Raw genomic sequence first — 20,465 nt, forward strand, 5'->3', positions numbered from 1 at the left:
CTCGCCGCGCGCCACTTACCGTCGCCTACAATCGGGCCGCAATGGGCGGACCTACGGCTCAGACGAGCGACCGCTTGTCTCTCTGCGCGCTCTTGTTCGGCTGACCTTAATATTTTATTACTCAAAAATTATTGCAAATATCGCAAAATAGTATTAGACTTTTTCATTTATCTCGATCCCTTCTACCTCATCGTGATAATCTTTATACATTGGTCTGGGACACCCTGTATATCTGCTGCAATATTTGCAAAATTCTTTTACCAGAATATTAATATAGTCTCGAGATACTTCCCCGCCAAAAACGTGCGATTAAAACTGATTTAAAAAAATGTAATCCGGAATTGATCGGGATTTCTGTACCAAAAATATAAAATTTTATGTGGGGCAGCGTTTTATACACACGTCATGTTTTAAAACAATGAGAGCGAATATTCGTCTCGATGTTACAACATGTAGCTCCTAAAGATTCACTAAAGTATGAACCATATGAATTGGGAAGTCGGTCGCGGTGGTGCCTAGATATAAGCCTGTAGTCGCACTTGACTCACGAGAAATCTCCCGCGGCGTGGCCAACTAGCGGTGGCACCAGCACTCACTTGTTCGCGGGAATTGGAATCTTATACACAGCGGGACCAAATATTGTCATGTCACTAAATTGTTATATAATAATAAGCTGCAATTTAGAATCTTTAACAATATTTACCAAATATTCTACGTCTTGTATTAAACTTTTAATATCATACGTGCCATCATTTTGTTGACATATTGCTGTCATTATGACATATACATGTAAGCTCATAACGAGCTGACAGTTTGCTGTCAACATGATATGTTATTATTAATAAATGTTTGCTCTTAACATTTCATTAACTGATGTTGTGTTTTTGCTCTCCTGTTTTCTGACTTAGTTTTACGTTAAATTCTGTAGCTAGCAAATTGCCTACAAATTAACAACAATACATGCAATGCATTAATTTGCCCGATGTGCTGAATCTAGCTTGATTATCTGGGTTTTTTTTTTAATTCCTCTTGTCATACGAGAACTATGATTCCAAAAATGATAAAAAATAAAAAAATTTTGTTTTAGATAAGTATTACGAGCTGACTCATGCTCATTGTTTAACCCGAAAAAAAAAACGTTCTACACCACTGGACGCAGCCGCCATCTCTTTAATTATTTTTTAGTTTATTTACGTTTTATGATCTTTAAGAGTCCACCTTTAAAATAAAAAAATCAATTAGTTTTCTTACAATTTCTCATCATATTTTGACTACTTTTCAAGCTCGAAAAACGATTGTGATCCCTTAAATCTCCCTCCAAGTTAAAATTTTTTACTCTAGCGTTACTGCAATGAATATTATGAATGAATTGACGTATGAAACAAGTATCAAGTGATTAAATGAAGATATAAAAATGATTCTAATGCTTGTTATACGTTTAACTTTACAAGTTAAGTTTTAGAGGCCTCAACCCGAGTAAAAATTTTTATATATAATTATATATGACCATATATAAATCATCATATATGATCATGTACAAAATTTGTCTTTATATGACCATGTATGAAAATATATATGAACATATATAATATAAAAAATTTATTTATAAAATTTACTTTAATATTGTCAAAAACAGTTTTCTTAACCCTTAAACACATAAGTAGGTCTTGAGACCCCATATGAAGCTTTGAACTCTTGCTGTGTAAAGACGGAATGAGATAGGAGGTTCGGACAAAAGTAATCTTATGTAAAAGAACTGGACAAAACACATTCAAACAGATCGCGTATGTTACTCTGTCTGAAGTTAAAATACTATAGTGCCGTGAAAAAAAAGACTTTTACGTAGGTTCCGAAATATATTATCAAACACATCAATTTTCAACTTTAGACACCTTGAGTTAATCAAAAATACCTCATATTTGCCTTGTTACGTAAGTATATTTTTCAATAGAAATAACAGTTGCATAATTTTTTGTTGAAAGTATGATTCTTTAACTTTAAAACGCCGTATTGTAAGTTCTTAAAAGTTTTTTGTTGCAAAGATATGATTTTTTTTTTAAGTGGATTTTTAGACACCCAAAAATACCTCATATTCTCATTGGTATATAATTATACTTTTTAAAAAGAATGACATAATTTTTTTTTTAATATGATTTTTTAGCTTTAAAATGCCATGTTTGAAAGTTCTTAAAAGTTTTTTTATTGCGGAGATATGATTTTTTAAAGAAAAAGTGGATTTTTGAATAATTTTTAATTTTTGCTTAATGGTTTTTCTTTTATAACTTAACAAAAAATTTTTTTTTGGCAATGCCGATTATGCAGTCATATTTCTGAGATTCTAAACTTTTATGTGAAAAAAAAAGTTTGTTGAAAAATGTTGATTAGAACCAAAGTTATAACTTCTCAAAGTTGAAAAAGTCTCTCAGACCCGAAAATGTGTTTACGTATTTTACGAAATCAGTGTGTTTAAGGGTTAATGTTAAATCTTAAATAATATAGAAATGTTACTTAAAGTAAAAAAAATTGGGAATTTTTCTCAAGAATTTTTTTTCGGAAATTTTTAAGCGGCTACTCATCCAAGTCGTAACCTTGCCTAACGTTGGTTGAGGTGAAAGACCGCTGCGAACTGATGCCAGGGGGTCGATCCTGTAACATTTTCTTTAGGGCGGAACCGTGAAAAGTGAAAAGTTTCACGTGAACTGCACAATCATGTACATACAATTCCACGGGATCATGTAACTCCCTCATGAGCGGAAATATGAACTTTTTCACGTGAACATTTTTGCCATTAGCCGTGATGGCAAAAAGGTGAAAATTTAGGAAATTAATAAATTGTATGTATTTCGAAATTAGAATGAAAGTATGGTAACAGTTTGAAGAGGTATTATTGAAGAGGTTAACCTTTTTGGTATTGCATTGTGTTGACAGGATAAGCTAATGTACAGTGCGTTGCATTGATGCCTGGAATATCGAGTTTAGGGACCACGTTTCTTTCTTGGTTATTTTTATATTTATGACTGAATGCTGCGGTGATCGTTGACGGCAGCATTCGGTCATAAACGTAAAAATAACTAAGAAAGAAACGTGGTCCTTAAAATCGGTACCCCAGGCATCAATGCAACTCACTGTACATACATAAATAAAAATAATGCTTTTGTGATATAATTAGGTTTGATATTTATATTTGACAAGTTGATATTTTGATAATTATATAGAATGAGACTTCATCAAATGCAAATTTAGATAAAAATGTACTTTAACGCGTTTTGCTACACAATGATATAAGAAAGGTATGTCTTGCGAAATAGAATATTAATCAATCATGTACGTCAAATATACTTGAAGGACTTGGAATGATAACTATTGTGTAATCACTAGATCTATTTATTCCTGACTACAGTTTTAGGTTAACTGGGTGTGTGTGTGTGTTGTCAGCGTCGCTGAGCTCCTCGAGGGCGGCGCGTGCAGCGTCGTGCTGCTGCCGCCAATCCGGATATGACATCTTTCCCCGGGACATGTATAGATTACAAGTTTAACCGAATCACTGATTTACTTATTCGTTGCGATCGTCTCGGACCGGTTGGGGATTTTTCCGCGGGCCTCCCTTCCGTGATTCCTGATTGTGGAGATGTCTTCAGGGATGCGTCTCCAGATGGTTTGCTCGAGACGTCCGTATTGGATTCCTTGTAGGCTGGGGAGATGGTTTGCACTATCGTGCTTGAGTTTCCTGACGTTACGTCGTCCAACTTGAAACTGGGTTTGTGAGGAACTGGTCCTTCATAAGGCAGGACTTGGTCAAGGTGACGTTGGATACGTCCCATGTCATCGGAGATATCATAATGAAGATTTCTCGATCTAGATACGATCGTATCGTAATTCCATTTCTTTGCTTTGTTGCCGTAGTTTCTATATTGCACCTTGGTTCCTTTGTTGAAAAATTTCCGCTTCTTTCCTTCTGCCATGCTTTTCTCGTTCTGTTCCGTTGAAACTTGGTGCTTAACTAGACCCAGTCTACAACGGATGGTCCTTCCAAAGATGAGCTCTGCGGGGCTTATGCCTGTAGCTATATTTGGAGATTTCTTGTATCGTATCAGAAATTTGTTCAAATTAAGATGTAGATCTCCCGATTCTAACTCCATTGAAGTTAGAGCTCTTTTCGTTGTTTGCACGTAACGTTTAGCTTGACCGTTCATGGCCGGGTGATATGGTGCTGTGACCTTATGCTGGATTTCATTTGTTGCTAAGAATTTTTCAAATTCTTCTGATTTGAAACAGGTTCCGTTGTCACTGACTAAGGTGTATAGAAGACCGAAACGTGCGAATATATTCCGTAGAATCTTAATTGTGGTAGCAGAAGTCATTGATTTTGTCGGAATAACTTCCAGCCATTTTGAGTACGAATCCACCAGTATCAGTAGGTAGATGTTCTGGAATAAATCTGCGTAATCAACATGGACTTGTTGCCACGGCGATATAGCGTATTCCCATGGGTGGTTGCCCGTCTTTGGTGGGTTTGGTCGAATCCTGCTACAATTTAGGCATTCCCTGGCCATAGTTTTGATGTTAGCGTCGGTATTTGGCCACCACACGTAGCTTCTAGCGAGAGCCTTCATCTTGACTATTCCTGTATGTGCTGAGTGTAATTCGTCTAAGATGCGGCTTCGAAGTTTGGTGGGAAGGGTTTGACTTCTTGCGTGGCTAAAATCAGCTTGCATAATTCCGGACATTTCTTCGTTTTTTTTTCTTTTATTTTCTTGTGGGTTACAGGAAGGAATTCCAGCTGATTTATTTGGAATGTTTCACTTGCATCCATTTTTGAATAGGGCTGTGTATGCGGTGCTCTAGGTAAGTAATCGGCGTTTGCGTTTTCCTCCGTTTTCCGGTATCTTATGTCGTAGTTAAATCCTGAAAGGTAACTTGCGTAATGTAGCAAACGTACCGCTGATGTTGCTGGAAGATTCTTACTAGGATGGAGAATTGCTGGCAGAATTTTTTAACGCCCCAGAATATTGCGGTAGCCTCCCGATCGATTTGACTGTAATTTTGCTTTGCTCAAGTCAATGACCTTGAGGCAAAAGCTATAGGTCTTTCTGTATTGTGCGAAAGTATGTGCGATAATACAGCTCCCAGACCTGTGGGGGATGCGTCTGTTGCCAAGGGGCAGTTTATCGTTAAACGCATTAAATTTCTGGTACTTGCTATGTCTGACTTGATGGACTTCTAAGCACGATTATGTTCGTGATTAAAGTAAAATGGTATCTTCTTCTTGAGAAATTGATGAAGTGGGTGCAACTTAGCAGCTAAGTTGGGTAAGAACTTTTGGTAGTAATTAACTAGCCCCAAAAATGTGCGTAATTGTGAAACGTCTGAAGGAGGCGGACTGTTTATAATTGCTGCTATTTTCTCTTCAGTAGCGTGAAGGCCGTCTTTGTCAATTCTATGTCCCAGATACGAAATATTGGATTTGAAAAATTGACATTTTGCACGATTGGTATGTAGGTTATGTTGTCGTAAACGTAGTAGTACTTTGCGTAGTCGGTTCAGGAGTTCCTGTTCTGTTGCTCCTTGAATAGCGATATCGTTGAAGAAACAAACTACTCCATCGAGGTCTTGAAGGACTTGATCCATGAATCTTTGTCAAGCGTTCGGTGCTGTTTTAACCTCAAACATCAGAGGTTTAACTTTGTAAACTCCCAGGTGAGTGCTTATGGCTTGCATCATTGCCGATTCATCATCAACCGGCATGTGTAGATATGCTTGATGAATATCTAGGGTGCAGAAAAATTGATCACCGTTCATTTTATTGAATATATCTTCGATTTTCGGTATGGGATATTGATCATCTTTCATTTCTTTGTTGATTGTGGCCTTGTAGTTGGCGTATACCCGGATGCTTCCATCTTTTTTGATGATTGGCACGATAGGGGTGCCCCATGTTGAGTGCTCGATTTTCTCAATAATTTCCAATTCCTCAAGTCGTTTCAGTTTTGCTTCGACTTTGGGACGTAATGCGTATGGTACAGGACGCGGTTTGATGAAAATTGGTTGTTTCTTGGAATTTGCTAATTTCAGGGAATATGCAACCTCCGGAATTTTTCCCTAGTTGTAGTGTAAGGACATCGTTGAATTCCTTAAGAAGAGTATCTAATTTTGATTCGTAATTAGCCAAACCGATGTTGCGTATTTCTTTCCAGTTTAACTCGAACGTTTAAAGCCAATTTCGGCCGAATATCGTATCGACGTTGAGTGGAAAAACGTAGATTGTTTCTTGGCTTTGCTGGTTTCCGTATTGTATTGCAACTTTGGCTGCTCCTACTGGCCGTAATATTTCGCCCGAATACGTTCTAAGTTTGATCTTGGTGGGCTTTAACCTCACCTTAGGACAAAGTTCTTTAAATCTCGTTTCCGAGATCGTCAAAACAGCTGCTCCAGTGTCCAATTCCATTTTGCATCTGGAACCATTTAATTTCATTGATAAGAGTATCTTATTTAAATTTACCGAATTGATTGCAACAATGTTTTAAATGTCTGGGTACTCTTCCCCCGATTCGCTGCTGGTGTCCACCACTTGCTTCTGTTCGGGTGATTTTCTTGTGCCCAACAGACAGACGTTTTGTAGATGTCCTTTCTTATCGCATTTCGTATACTTAAGGTTTTTTGCAAGACAGTTCTTCGCAATGTGATTCTTCTTACCGCATCGTAGGCATCTCCCCCAGAATTTTGCTGCGTTTCCTAAAGGTTTCCGACCTTCCGATACTTTGGACGAAGGGCTTGATTTACGTATGGCGTTGACTTCATGCTCTGCTTTCTGCATTTGACTCGATTCCCTCTTTGCGATCTCTACTGCTTGTGCTACTTGCACTGTTTCCTCGAAACTCGAGCCAGCTTTCAACTGAAGCAGACGTTCGCGGATTTCGCTGTCTCGAAGTCCATGGATAAACTAAGTGCGTAGATGTGTGTTGATTGTAGATTTCTTGCAGTGTTCGCACTTAAAATCACAGTACAATGTCATTTTACGAAGTTTGGCTACATAATTAGCAATTGTTTCTCCCTCGTGCTGTGTGCGTAATGCAAATTTGTGTTGTTCTGCTATTACGCTGGATTGAGGAGTTAAATGTTGTTTTAGCAATTTTACTAATTCTTGGTATGTTTTAGTATTAGGTAATTCCGGTGTTGTTAATTTGGTTAACGTTTGATATATTCTCGGATTTAAATAGTTAAGATTTGAACACATGCCATATCTTGTTTGGGCGTAAAATCGTCTAGTTTCTTTTCCCATGAAAATAGTCGCATTAGGACCTTGAGCTACTAACTGAGCTTGAGTTTGCTGAACTCCCTGTAACACTGTTGCCATGGAACGTAGCAATTTTTCAATTTCAGTGGTCATCTTATATTACGTGAATCTTAACGAGAAGAGAAGGAGAAAGGGAAAGATATACTTATATGGACAATAACTCCCCGTGTTATTCCCTCTCATCGCCAGTTGTCAGATATACTTGAAGAACTTGGAATGATAACTATTGTGTAATCACTAGATCTATTTATTCCTGATTACAGTTTTAGGTTAACTCAGTGTGTGTGTTGTTGTCAGCGTCGCTGAGCTGCTCGGGGGCGGCGCGCGCAGCGTCGCGCTGTTGCCGCCAATCCGGATATGACAATGTAAGTGTTTATAACTTATAAATTTGGAAAATACATGTGTGAGCGGAGAATTCAGTTTTGACAAAAGTCCGTATTCTAAATTATTCAATATTTTTTAATTAAACAAAGTTAAATTTAATGACTAATGAAATTAATTTACTTTAAAATTTGCATAAATAAAAAACTAAATTCAAGTTAATTTTGAAAAACAATGTTTGTATTAAATTACAATGTAATTTTTAAAATTAGATTACTATATAACAAAATAGTTGTTACAATATATGGATCATCAAAAATAAATGTAATATATATTATACAGGGTTGGGCAGAGGAACCTGACACATTTTAATAACCACTTGCGCGGCCGCTATTAATCGGAAGAGGTTGAAACTCCGGGAGAATAAACTAGACACTTGAAGGTTTTTTTTGTTTATTTATCAAAAATTATATCGGCTAAATGATGGCCGTTACAAGCAATACAATTTTCGAGGCGTTTTTCGAAATTATCATACACTTTTTTCAACATCGCTGGCTTTATTTCTGCAATTTCTCTCCGAATATTGGCTCTCAGCTGGTCCAAGGTTCGAGGTTTGTTAGCGTAGACACGTTGCTTCAAATAGCCCCACAAAAAGAAGTCGCTTACGAAACTTACGGTCAATTTCTTCGTTGTCCAACAACTCCTTCATTTTTTCTGCGAATCTTAATCGAGCTGCATAGTCGGTATATTTCAATTCCTGGGTTATGAGAATTTTGTAGGGATGAAAATTCATCGCTTTCAACATTCTGCTAAACGATCGACGAGACATTCCGAGAGCTTGAGCATGTTTACCGGCAGAACGGCGTGGACTTCGTTGCAAAGAGGTGCGAACGCGTGTCTCATTTTCAGGGGTTCTTACCGTTCTTGGTTGCCCTGGAGGCTTTTGTTTCGTGGCTGTGGCTGTTTGTCGGAAGTTTTTGACCCACAGATTCACAGAATTACGAGAGGGAACCGGATCTCGTGAACGAAGAGAATATTCAATACGAAAATCGCGAATTGCTTGAACGTAGGACTGAGTTATGAAAAAACGCTCGCAAACGAACGCGCGTTGTTGCGGCGGCCACTTCTCCATACTGGAACTGTACTGATATGTAAACATAAACCTTCAACCATCTATTTTTCGCTCCCGGAGTTACAGCGCCCTCTTTTCACTTGGAGGGGAATAACGATTTTTTAAAATGTGTCAGGTTTTTCTGCCCAACCCTGTATTTGTTAATTAAGTTTATGCAATATAATTAAGAAATATTGTTATTTACTTATGAATATATTTTTTTATAATTTTTTTTATATAATTAAATTTTTACAGTAAAAGTTATACAGGTAGAAACCTTTTTCACGACCGCTTGATAGTTGCAAAGACAGAGCCTCTAAAAGTAAATTTTGGAACGCAAACTAAACTTCCGCGCATTATCCATACATAATCGCTGTGCGTAGACTCTCTATGAGTGAAAAATGAAAAAATGAAAAGTGAAAAGTGAAACGTGAAAAATTCCACGTGAAATTACATGATTGACCCCCTGGTGATAATCTGTGTACACTTTATGTTAACACACCTTGATAACCAAGTGTGATTTTGCATGTTAAGTAAACTAATGCAATTTACGAGTTGTTATGAAGTTGCCATCAATTGCTGACACCGAAGTCCTGTGCAAACTGAGTTAGCAACATGAGAACAAATAGCTTTCAATAGTTTATGAAATTTTTGTTGCATAGAAGTTTTTCGCACTCTATTTTACTTATTAATTCCCTATGTAACATTCTCTATTATAGTTATTTTTCTACAAATCATATTCATTTCTTGGGTAACTCGGCCATCTATATAATTGTGTGTTCTAAGTTCTTCTTTGACTTATCATGGTCGTTCTTTGTCTGTAAAAGCCGTGCTTGATTATTCTGAATAAAACTCGTGTGTTCTTTAATTACAAGTGAATAATCGTGTCCTCTCTCCTCTCTCAATAACCACTAACTTCAACAGGTTATGGGCCCAGGCACCTAATATTGGGCAAAATAGATTAAAAAGGAGAGAGATCGGAAACCGCATGTTCGTGCGTTACGAGTGACTGCCGAAGTGAGTCGGTCGGCCATTACGTGTAAGAAAGAAATCAGTGCTCGCGATTCATATAACAAATATGAGTGAAGAAATTTCAATGCGAGGTGTCACAAAGTTTGACGGACAAAATTTCCAGATATGGAAATTTCAGGTGAATTCGATTTTAACTGCGTATGGCATATTAGATATCGTCAACGGTACGCGAGCACGACCAGCGGACACTTCAGAGGCTTTACTGAAAACGTGGATCAAAGAAAACGCCAAGGCGATGTTTATTCTCTCAACATCGATGGAACCGAAACAAATGGAAAGTCTTATAACCTGCACGACAGCCAGAGAGATGTGGATAAAGCTCAGTTCAATACATGAGCAAAAGTCAGCTACGAACGCACTCATTTTAACGCAACGTTTTCATGAATATAAGATGAATTCGACTGACTCTGTAGTTCAGCATGTTGCGAAGGTGCAGAATATGGCACAACAACTGAAAGATGTTGGAGAGGCAGTGTAGCTATAATGTAGCTATAATGGCAAAAATTATTGCTGGTTTGCCACATAAGTTTAATGCGCTGAAAACTGCGTGGGATAGCGTGTCGATTGAGCAGCAAACTATGGATAACCTCACGGAGCGTTTGATAAAAGAAGAACTTTGTTTGTCAGCAGATGATGAAACTCCTGGAGCGTTTGCTGCAATGTCCCTAGGGAGAAATCGAAAATCAGCTAAAGATTTCAAGAAGCCCTTCAATAAATTTCAGAACAAGGATCCTGAAGCAAGAAATACGACCGATCAAGAATGCTATTTCTGTCATAAAAAAGGACATTTTGCGAAGGATTGCTGGAAAAAGAAGGCAGAAAAGGAAACAAAACGTCCACAATCTGATGGAAACAACTCGGCATTTAGTGCTACACTGTCAAGGAGCAAGAGTGATCAAGGTGGTCAAAGCGGAAGAAAATCAGTGCCATCTAGTGATACACAGGAGGAATCTTCACGAGCGCTGGGGTGCAAGTTACTAGATCGCGATGTTAATGACGTGTGGCTTACCGATAGTGGCGCGTCGCGTCACGGCGAGACTGGCTTCGTGATTATCGGCCAATAGCGAACGAATCAATAGCTCTTGGAGATGACGGTACGTGTGCTGTGCGTGGAATTGGTACAGTAGTAATTAAAAAGTTAGTAAATAATAAATGGTGTGATGCACAAATAAAAAATGTACTTTATGTTCCGGATATTCGAAGGAACTTGTTCTCGGTCGGCGTGTGCACAACAAATGGGTACGAGGTTACATTCCGCAAAAATCGTGTAATACTGAAAAGAGACAATAAACTAGCTGCAGAAGGTATTAAACAAGACAACGAACTGTACCAAATGTATTTTGTAGTAGAATCGGTAAACGCGAATAAGGAAGTGAACGCGGTTACGGTGGATTTTCGTGCGCTTCACGAGCGGCTTGGCCACGTGAACAAGAAGACTCTCACGGACATGATTGAGAAAGGACTTGTAAGTAAAATCAAAGGAGATAAAAAGGTTGATTTCTTCTGTGAAGCGTGTCAATTTGGTAAAGCACATCGACTTCCTATTGAGAGAAAGGAAGATAAAATTGTGAGACAGCCTAGAGAATTAATACATTCGGACGTTGGAGGGCCTATGTCAGTTGAATCACTTGGAGGATGTAGATTCTACGTTATTTTTAAGGACGATGCCACTGGATACAGGCAAGTATATTTCATGAGGCATAAATCTGAAGTACTAGAGCGTTTAAAAGAATTTGAAGCTATAATTTCTAATAAATTTAAGAGACGAATTGTTGCCCTACGCTCAGATAATGGAAGAGAATACTGTAATCAAGGTGTAAAACAGTATTTGGCAAGCAAAGGTATTACTCATGAAACAACTGCACCGTTTACGCCTGAACAAAATGGGAAATCGGAGCGTGACAACCGTACAATTGTGGAGAGTGCACGCACGATGCTCGAAGCGAGTAAACTCCCTAGATATCTATGGGCGGAGGCAGTGAACATTGCAGTCTATATACGAAATAGGATTCCAACAACGCAACATCCAAACAGTACACCGTACGAACTGTGGACTGAAAAGAAGGCCAATTTGGAGCATCTGCGCATTTTTGGAACTGAAGCTTATGCACATGTCCCAAAACAGTTACGTACAAAATTGGATCCCAAGGCGAAAAAGGTATTACTAGTAGGCTATCAAGGAAATTCACACAATTATAGACTTTATAATCCAGTATCGAAAACCGTTATAGTATCACGTGATGTAACATTTAATGAGAAGGTACAAGGATTTAATGAAGAACATGATGAAAACAAAGAGACAAGCCTGAAGATTTCAGTGGACAATAAGGAAGAAGTAGGTCAAGAACTGGAGCAAGTTGAGGAAATACCAGAAGATCTACAACCAAAAGAAAATGCATCTGTATAATCGTGAGGCTGTGCCTCTCCACGAATGCCACCGGAATGTGCTCGGTGGCCGTGGCCGAAAGACATGTGTCTCTCTACGTTTTGTATGTCCGCTGCCTTTATGATACGATGTACTCGCTGGGTGGGGAACAAGAAGAAAATCCGCGCACCATGTATAAAACTGTATTTCGCGTAGTACAAACGATCACAAGAGATGACGAGAACAATGTCTATAGACACGCACCATGGCGGCTCACAACGAAAAGTGAAGTCGCGCTCGCGCTTGGCGACAAGGCGCAGCCGAAAAACGAACGAAAATCGCGGAAAAAGGTCGCGAGACCCAAGAGATGGCGATGCCTGCTCGCAAGGCGCAGGACGAGCCTAAGAGTGGCGCGAATACGGACGGCGCGAAACTTATTGAATTAAATTAAAGATACTATGTATATATATTATACGTGCAACGCCGCCCCTCCGTTGAAAGGACATACTTTCAACATTATGTTACAGCTTGGATCACTGAGTGATCGTTTGAGAAGGCGATTGCTGGAAGAGCATGTACAATAATTGTTTGAACGCAAATAACTTGTTCGAAAACTTGAAATAATTACTGAAATGAAATGGCGCAGGTTACAAAATAAACTTAAAATTACGCGAGTTTGTTTGGTCGGATTATAAAAAAAATCTCATTACGTGCTATTCCTCAATGGGTAGGATAGCAATTTTTGACAATGGCCTGGTAAACAGACCCCGCGCTGTACGGACAGTGGCAGTTCGAACGATGTTGTCTGGTCCGGGATGAACCTCCTCCACTCGACCGATTGACCATTGTAGGGGGGCCAATCCCTGTGATTTGAGCAGGACCATCTGTTTAGGCCTTAATCGTTCGCCCTTGTTGATCTTCCACTTCGTGCGCTCCTGTAAGGTATGCAAGTATTCTTGGCTCCACCTGCGCCAAAAATGCTGTCTGATTTGTTCGACACGCTGCCAACGGACCAGTCTATTCTCGCTTACATCAGTAACATCAGTGTAAGGAAAACTATTCAAGGCCGTGCCAACCAAAAAATGACCTGGGCTCAAATACGACAGGTCGTTGGGATCGTCGCTTAGTGGAGTTAGAGGACGTGAGTTTAAGATCGCTTCTATTTCGCAGAATATTGTTTGAAGCTCTTCGAAGGTCAAAGGCGACTTTCCGGCTATTCGGTATAAGTGGTGCTTCGCCGATTTTACTGCGGCCTCCCAAAGTCCGCCAAAATGCGGCGCGTTAGGTGGAATGAATTTCCACGCAGTTTCGTGATCACGCAGGAAATGATTGATGTTAGCTTGGGTTTGATCTTGAGACAAGAGGTCGAAAAATTCTTTAAGTTGCCTTTGAGCTCCGACAAACGTCGTTCCGTTATCGGAATATATGCAGACCGGTTTACCCCTACGTGCCACAAAACGCTTGAGTGCGGCAATAAAGGAATCTGATGTGAGGTCGGAAACGAGCTCCAAATGCACTCCCTTTGTCGCAAAGCATACAAAAATTGATAAATATGCCTTGTGATTTCCAGCATTGCGTCGCTTAGATTCTCGAATCACAAAGGGGCCGGCATAATCGACGCCACAATGCGCGAATGGGTTTGAGATATTTACGCGCCCGGCGGGCAATGAGCCCATGATTGCTTCCGAAGGCACCGGCTTCATCTTGAAACACGTCACGCAGTTTTTTAATATTTTTCGCGTAACCGATCGAAGAGATATTGGCCAGAAGCGCTGCCTTACTGCGGCCATCTTGGCCTGCGCGCCAGCGTGTGCATTACGCACGTGTTCCCGTTCTATAATTCTTTGAGTGAGAATGTGATTTTGTGGCAATAGAATAGGGTGACGCATATCAGAACTTAGATTAGAATTGCCTAACCTACCGCCCACGCGGATTATCTTGTCCTTGTTCACGAAGGGTGAGAGGGACAATATGCGACTGGCCGGGTTAATGGTTTGACCTTTTAATAAGGCCTTGTATTCATCTGAAAAGACTTGTTCTTTCACGGATTTACACATGACCTCTAGGGCGGTTGACGCCTCGTGATGAGATATGAAAATAGTAGGTGCGGCTGGGCGGAATGACCTCGTAATTCTCAAACAGTATGCGAGTACGCGACATGCCTTATTAAGGTTTGAAAATTTGTTTAATAATTCGTTGACGATTGAATGCTCGATGACGGCAATAGCCGTGGTACACCTTTTTTGCTCTGGCATGTCTTCTGGTGCGCGTGCGAAATCGGACTTGGGCCAAGATTCTTCGCCCAGTTTGAGAAATGCGGGTCCGTGCCACCACAACGACGAGCTTGTTAACTCTTGCGGGTCGAGACCGCGTGATAGAATGTCAGCAGGATTTTCCGGTGACCTAATGTGGCGCCAACTGCTGGGATTCGTAGCCCCTTGAATCTCGCTGATTCGGTTGGCTACGAAAGTAGACCATTTTCGCGATGGCGAGACTATCCAATTCAGGACTATTGTGGAGTCCGACCATAAGAAGGTTTGTACATCAGAGAGGCTGAATGCTGTATCGACCTTTTTTACTAGCCTGGCTAACAATACCGCCGCCAACAGTTCAAGGCGCGGTAGGGAAACGGCCTTCAGGGGCGCGACACGAGATTTAGAGCATAACAATTCGGTGTGATATACATCGTTTTCTAGCTTGGTTCGCAAGTATATTGCCGCTCCATAGGCCTTTTCGCTCGCGTCACAAAACCCGTGAATTTGTATTGATTGCGGATTTGTGTCGAGCTTGACGCAACGTGGGATGCAAATTTGATTGATGCTAGATAATTGTGAATTGAATTTCAACCAGCGCGAATGAAGATTCTGCGGGACAGATTCGTCCCAGTGGATGCCCAATTGCCAGAGCTCTTGCAAAATCAATTTAGCTAGCACGATGATAGGACCCAATAACCCGAGTAGATCGAAGAGTCTGGAGACCTCGGATAGAATGACTCGCTTAGATACGGCTGATTGGTTGTCGTCAGGTTTGTATGAGAAATGGAAGGTATCTTGAAATTGATTCCAATGGACTCCTAATATGGATGAGTCCATGCCGGTGTCAATCGTGAAGACACTATCGTTTTGGGCGTTAGTATCCGCTAACAGGCCCGGACAATTAGATGCCCATTTGCTGAGCTCGAAGGCTCCTAAACGCAATAACTGAATTGTTTGCTCTCGCAGCATTTTTGCCTCGCTAATTGTATCTGCTCCAGTTAGAACGTCATCCACATAAAAGTCCCGTCCTACACACATGGAACCTATGGGAAAGTCGTTGGCGTAATGTTCAGCTAGCCATTTGAGGCATCTCGTGGCTAAATACGAGGCGGACGATGTGCCGTATGTCACAATGATGAGTTCATACGTTTTAATTTCGGAAGTAGGATTGTCTCGCCAAAGAATGCGTTGATAGCGCGTTTGTGAAGGGTGCACCATGATTTGGCGGTACATTTTAATAATATCCGCCGCCAGGACGAAGCGGAAGGTACGGAATCGCAGAAGAATCGAAAATAAGTCCTGCTGTACCGTTGGGCCTACCATGAGCGTGTCGTTCAATGACACCCCTGTCGAGCCTTTACTCGAGGCCTCGAAGACTACCCGTATTTTGCTTGAACCTGCTGTATGCTTGAAAACGCAATGGTGGGGTAAATAGAATGATTCCGCGCCATCGTCGCACTGCTCGTCAATTAGCTTCATGTGGCCTAATGCCAGATACTCGTTTATGAACTGAGAATATTGACTCTTTAATTTGGGATCACGAAGGAATCGTTTTTCTAGATTACGAAATCGCTTCAGAGCGATGTCCCTCGAATCTCCAAGACGGTCAAATGCCCGCTCCTTGAACGGGAGCTTGACGATAAATCTGCCCTGCCTATCTCGCGACACGTTTTGCAAAAAATGTTGCTCGCATAGAGACTCCTCCTCGGAATATTTGTTTGAAATTTCAGAGACATCCTCTACCTGCCAAAAACGCGTTAGTTGATTATGCAATTGCGTGTTTGTTATCAATGCGTGAAAGGATTGCGCCTTACGTGATGAATTCGGTGAGGCGTTCAATTGACCTGCCAAAATCCATCCGAATCGCGTCTTGTGCAAGGTTGGATGCATTGGAGAAGATTTTACCTGTCCCACACAGAGCAGGTTCCAGAAATGCTCGGCGCCAATCAAAACATCGATCTCCGCCGACACATTAAATTGGGGGTCGGCTAATTTGAGATTCTGAGGAAATTCGAATGCGCTTCGCTTTAATGTGATTGCTGGAATTTTGTCAGTCACATGATCAGTGACGACACAATCCACCAAAATGCTGAAGGGATTTGTTCGCGATTGCAGTTTGACCTCTGCTGCCCCAAATGATCTCGTCGCTGTTTTATTGATTCCCGAAATCGAAATATCGAGAGAACGCGCTTTGAGGCCGAGCACTGTCAGGAATCGTTGCGAGATGAAATTTGCTTGAGAGCCGCTGTCTAACAACACGCGGCAACATTTTTGTGAACCTTGACTATCGTACGCATAAACGACAGCGGTTGACAACATAACATGCTTGTTATCGAAGGAGTTCAAGCGGTGTGAAACAAGCGCTGCCGGAGAACTCGTCGGAACCCCTTCCCTGGCTTCATCTTCGGATCCCGGAGTAACGGATTTTGCCGTCGCGACGGTCGCAAGATGAAGCAATGAATTATGTTTTAATTTGCAAATTTTACAGCCGCCTGATGAGCATTTGCTGGACGCATGCTCTGTAGATCGCAGGCAGTTAGTGCAAAGCTTTCTTTTCCGGATTTCCGAGATTCTTTGAGAAACCGGCAATGCTAGAAAATCTTGGCAGTAATATATGAGGTGCTCTCCCTTGCAAAAACCGCATTTTGTTTTTAGCGTTGCAACACACGAATGGCGCCTCGCGTTAGATTGCGCCAAAGCGTTTGCATTTTTTGAGGGGGCATTTGATTTGGAGCTCGTTTCCAAAGTCTGACATCGATGCGCGACGAAATCGATGAACTGTTTGAAAGTGGGCAACTCGGAGCCCGTTAATGATAGTTGCCATTCCCGTGACGTAAGCGCGTCGAGTTTGCTGCTCAAAACGTGGACCAATATGTCGTCCCAGTGAGACGTAGGACGCGTTAAAGCCTGAAGGGCGTGAATGTGTCTAGTTGCACCGTCCGCGATTTGCCGCAATTCGACAATGTTTTCCTTGACCATGGATGGCAAATCCATTATGGCCTTGACATGACTTTGAACAATGACTCGCTTATTGTCGTAGCGCTGTTTTAATAAATTCCACGCTACCTCGTAATTCGCCTTGGAAATTTCTAGCGCACAAATTATTTTGCTCGCGTCGCCGATGACGGATGCTCTCAAATATTGCAACTTCTGAATATTGCTTAACGCCGCGTTTACATGAATGAGAGAATTAAATGTGTCGAAGAACGGAAACCATTCGTCGTATTTTCCCATAAATTTTGGGAGATCTAACTTGGGTAATTTTATATGATTGAAATGTTCCACTGTGTTGGAGGCGTTCGAGGTGGACGGTGCGAACTGAGAACGTGGTACAATCGGGGGATTCATTAACTCGCGCAACTTGGCCGATATCGTATAATAGGAATCCTCGAACGAAATGCGATGATCCGCTTCCGCAATGTCCAATAACTCCAGCTTAATTTGCACGACGTCGTATTCTGCCCAGAAACCGTCTATTTTATTTTTGCGCTCCTCGAGTTGAGCTAGTGTAAACGGTGTAATTGACTCGACTGCGTCCACGAAAGTACGTATGCGCGTGCACGATCCTACCAACGTAGAGCGTCGACGCTTGAGCGCCGTTAGATCGTCGCCGTCATTCGGCATATTGAAGGTGCGATGAAAACCGTATCAATGCTATCGATCGGCACAACCTTGTAAATGTTAACCTTACTTACAGTCGCTTGCTGCCGCGCTCGATGGTAGCGCGGGGGGGGATGGCTTGCCCGCGTTGGAAGTCTCCGCTGGAAAACTTGAACGTCGAACCGCGCGGGGCCGTGGTCTTCCTTCTCTCTCTCGCGTGCGCGCTCTTCCCGCGTCGATCAGTCTCCCTTTCTCTCGCGCGCACTCCTTCCGTCTCGCTCACTCTCCTTCGGTGGCGGGAAACGGCGATGCAGGAGATGGTCCGATGCTTGCAGGATCCTGCCGTTGCCGCCGCCCTCTTCGGCAAGGCCCTCCTCGTGTGACCTCGTCGTAGATTCCTCGTCGGCGAAGACTTCACCGTTTCGTCTCGTAGCTCGGTCTGAGCTACGAGCTGCCGACCTCTCGACGCCTCTCGCAGAAGACGAACAAGGATGGAACGCCTATGTTCATTCCCGCCGGCTGCGTCTCGTGTGATGTGTAGTTCACCTCTTAGATACTCCCTTGCGTGTCTAGCAGCGGTGAAATTGCAGATGTGCCGCGTATCCGGCTCGAAGGACCAAATGTATAATCGTGAGGCTGTGCCTCTCCACGAATGCCACCGGAATGTGCTCGGTGGCCGTGGCCGAAAGACATGTGTCTCTCTACGTTTTGTATGTCCGCTGCCTTTATGATACGATGTACTCGCTGGGGAACAAGAAGAAAATCCGCGCACCATGTGTAAAACTGTATTTCGCGTAGTACAAACGATCACAAGAGATGACGAGAACAATGTCTATAGACACGCACCGTGGCGGCTCACAACGAGAAGTGAAGTCGCGCTCGCGCTTGGCGACAAGGCGCAGCCGAAAAACGAACGAAAATCGCGGAAAAAGGTCGCGAGACCCAAGAGATGGCGATGCCTGCTCGCAAGGCGCAGGACGAGCCTAAGAGTGGCGCGAATACCGGACGGCGCGAAACTTATTGAATTAAATTAAAGATACTATGTATATATATACGTGGTATCGTACAGCATCATATAATCTGCGTGATAGAAGCTGTTTACGTCAATCGCTGAAGTACTCAGCAAATGTAGCCGAACTTATTATTCCAAATACACTGAGTGAAGCACTAGAAACAAATGAGGCAGATGAATAGAGAAAAGCCGTTCAAGAGGAACTCGATGCACACTCGATAAATGGAACCTGGGTCATTGTGCAGAAGACTTCTGAAATAAAACCAATAGACTCTAAATGGGTATTTAAAGTCATGACAGATACAAGTGGTAATATTTCTCGATATAAAGCTCGACTAGTGGCTCGTGGTTTTATGCAAAAGGAAGGAAGAGACTACACGGAAACTTTTGCACCTGTAGTACGATATGACTCTGTTCGTACATTTCTGGCAATTGTGGCACTTGAAGATTTAGAAATGAGTCAATTTGATGTACGGACAGCATTTCTCTACGGAGATCTTCCTGAAGACATATATATGGAGATTCCAGAAGGACTCAAGGAATCAACGGATAGTAACAAAACAGTGTGTAAACTCAAGAAATCGCTTTATGGATTAAAGCAGGCACCCAGGTGCTGGAACATCAAGTTCAACGAGTTTCTGACCAAATTCAATCTGAAACTTTCTGACGCAGATCAATACATCTACCAAGGTAAAGTACACAATACAAAAGTGCTACTTGCACTGTTTGTGGATGACGGATTCATAGCTGCAAAGACGCAAAGTGCTATTAATGCTGTAATTGACTACCTGAGGACTACTTTTGAAATCACAATAGGAGATGGACACTACTTTGCAGGAATTGAAATTGAACGAAACAGGATGAAGAAGACATTGTTCATTCATCAAACAGCCTATACAAAGCAAATCATCAAGAACTTCAGACTAACAGAAGCAACAGCTGTTAGTGTGCCACTGAATCCGAATGTTACACTAGTACCAGCTGAAGAACAAGCTAAGCCTGGACTAGTACCTTACAGAGAAGCTGTCGGGTCATTAATGTTCTTAGCCACTGTTACAAAACCCGATATAGCATTTGCAGTGGGGAAAGTCAGTGCATTCCTCAATAATCATGATGTAAATCATTGGAATGCAGTAAAACGCATTATCCGCTACCTACTCAATACAGTCGACAGAGGAGTCCTGTACGAAAGCGGCAGAAGCAATGAAGAAATTGAAGGCTACGTGGATGCAGACTTCGCGGGAGACTTGGAGACAAGGAGGTCAACGACAGGCTACGTATTTCTTCTAGGCAATGGTGCTGTGACATGGACAGCTCAACGACAAAAGATGGTCACACTTAGCACCACAGAGGCCGAATATGTAGCAGCAGCAGCAGCAGCTAAAGAGGCTATATGGCTTCGACGGTTGCTCAGTGGTCTAGGACGTAATTGTAACCGCGCAACGAAAGTTTTTATAGACAATCAAAGTACATTG

General features: G+C 41.7%; 3 protein-coding genes across 3 annotated transcripts; all 3 read right to left on the reverse strand.

Moving 5' to 3' along the window:
• Positions 1 to 3,524: 3,524 nt before the first annotated feature.
• Positions 3,525 to 4,727, reverse strand: LOC105200702 (uncharacterized protein K02A2.6-like). The gene has a single exon (XM_011168363.1). The coding sequence runs from the start codon at positions 4,725 to 4,727 to the stop codon at positions 3,525 to 3,527; it is 1,203 nt and encodes a 400-aa protein (XP_011166665.1).
• A 910-nt stretch (positions 4,728 to 5,637) lies between these two features.
• On the reverse strand, positions 5,638 to 7,387 carry LOC105200700. The gene is made up of 4 exons (XM_011168362.1): positions 7,097 to 7,387; positions 6,537 to 6,940; positions 6,377 to 6,452; positions 5,638 to 6,099 (listed from the first exon to the last, which is right to left on the reverse strand). Exons 1-4 carry the CDS (start codon positions 7,385 to 7,387, stop codon positions 5,638 to 5,640), a joined length of 1,233 nt encoding a protein of 410 aa, XP_011166664.1.
• Positions 7,388 to 12,836: 5,449 nt separating this feature from the next.
• LOC105202968 lies at positions 12,837 to 18,002 on the reverse strand. The gene has a single exon (XM_039446175.1). It carries the CDS (start codon positions 18,000 to 18,002, stop codon positions 12,837 to 12,839), a length of 5,166 nt encoding a protein of 1,721 aa, XP_039302109.1.
• Positions 18,003 to 20,465: the final 2,463 nt, after the last annotated feature.

This window comes from Solenopsis invicta, chromosome 2 (genome assembly GCF_016802725.1).
Source record: "Solenopsis invicta isolate M01_SB chromosome 2, UNIL_Sinv_3.0, whole genome shotgun sequence".
NCBI lineage: Eukaryota > Metazoa > Arthropoda > Insecta > Hymenoptera > Formicidae > Solenopsis > Solenopsis invicta.

Excerpts from the sequence above, each read along its gene's own strand:
- LOC105200702 (XM_011168363.1), bottom strand. The coding sequence starts at position 4,727 with ATGTCCGGAATTATGCAAGCTGATTTTAGCCACGCAAGAAGTCAAACC.
- LOC105200700 (XM_011168362.1), bottom strand. The coding sequence starts at position 7,387 with ATGACCACTGAAATTGAAAAATTGCTACGTTCCATGGCAACAGTGTTA. Across the intron at positions 6,941-7,096 it reads ATTTAACTCCTCAATCCAGC|TTTATCCATGGACTTCGAGA; the intron begins GTAATAGCAGAA and ends CTACGCACTTAG. Across the intron at positions 6,100-6,376 it reads TTAAAGAACTTTGTCCTAAG|GGAAAAATTCCGGAGGTTGC; the intron begins GTGAGGTTAAAG and ends CACTACAACTAG.
- LOC105202968 (XM_039446175.1), bottom strand. The coding sequence starts at position 18,002 with ATGCCGAATGACGGCGACGATCTAACGGCGCTCAAGCGTCGACGCTCT.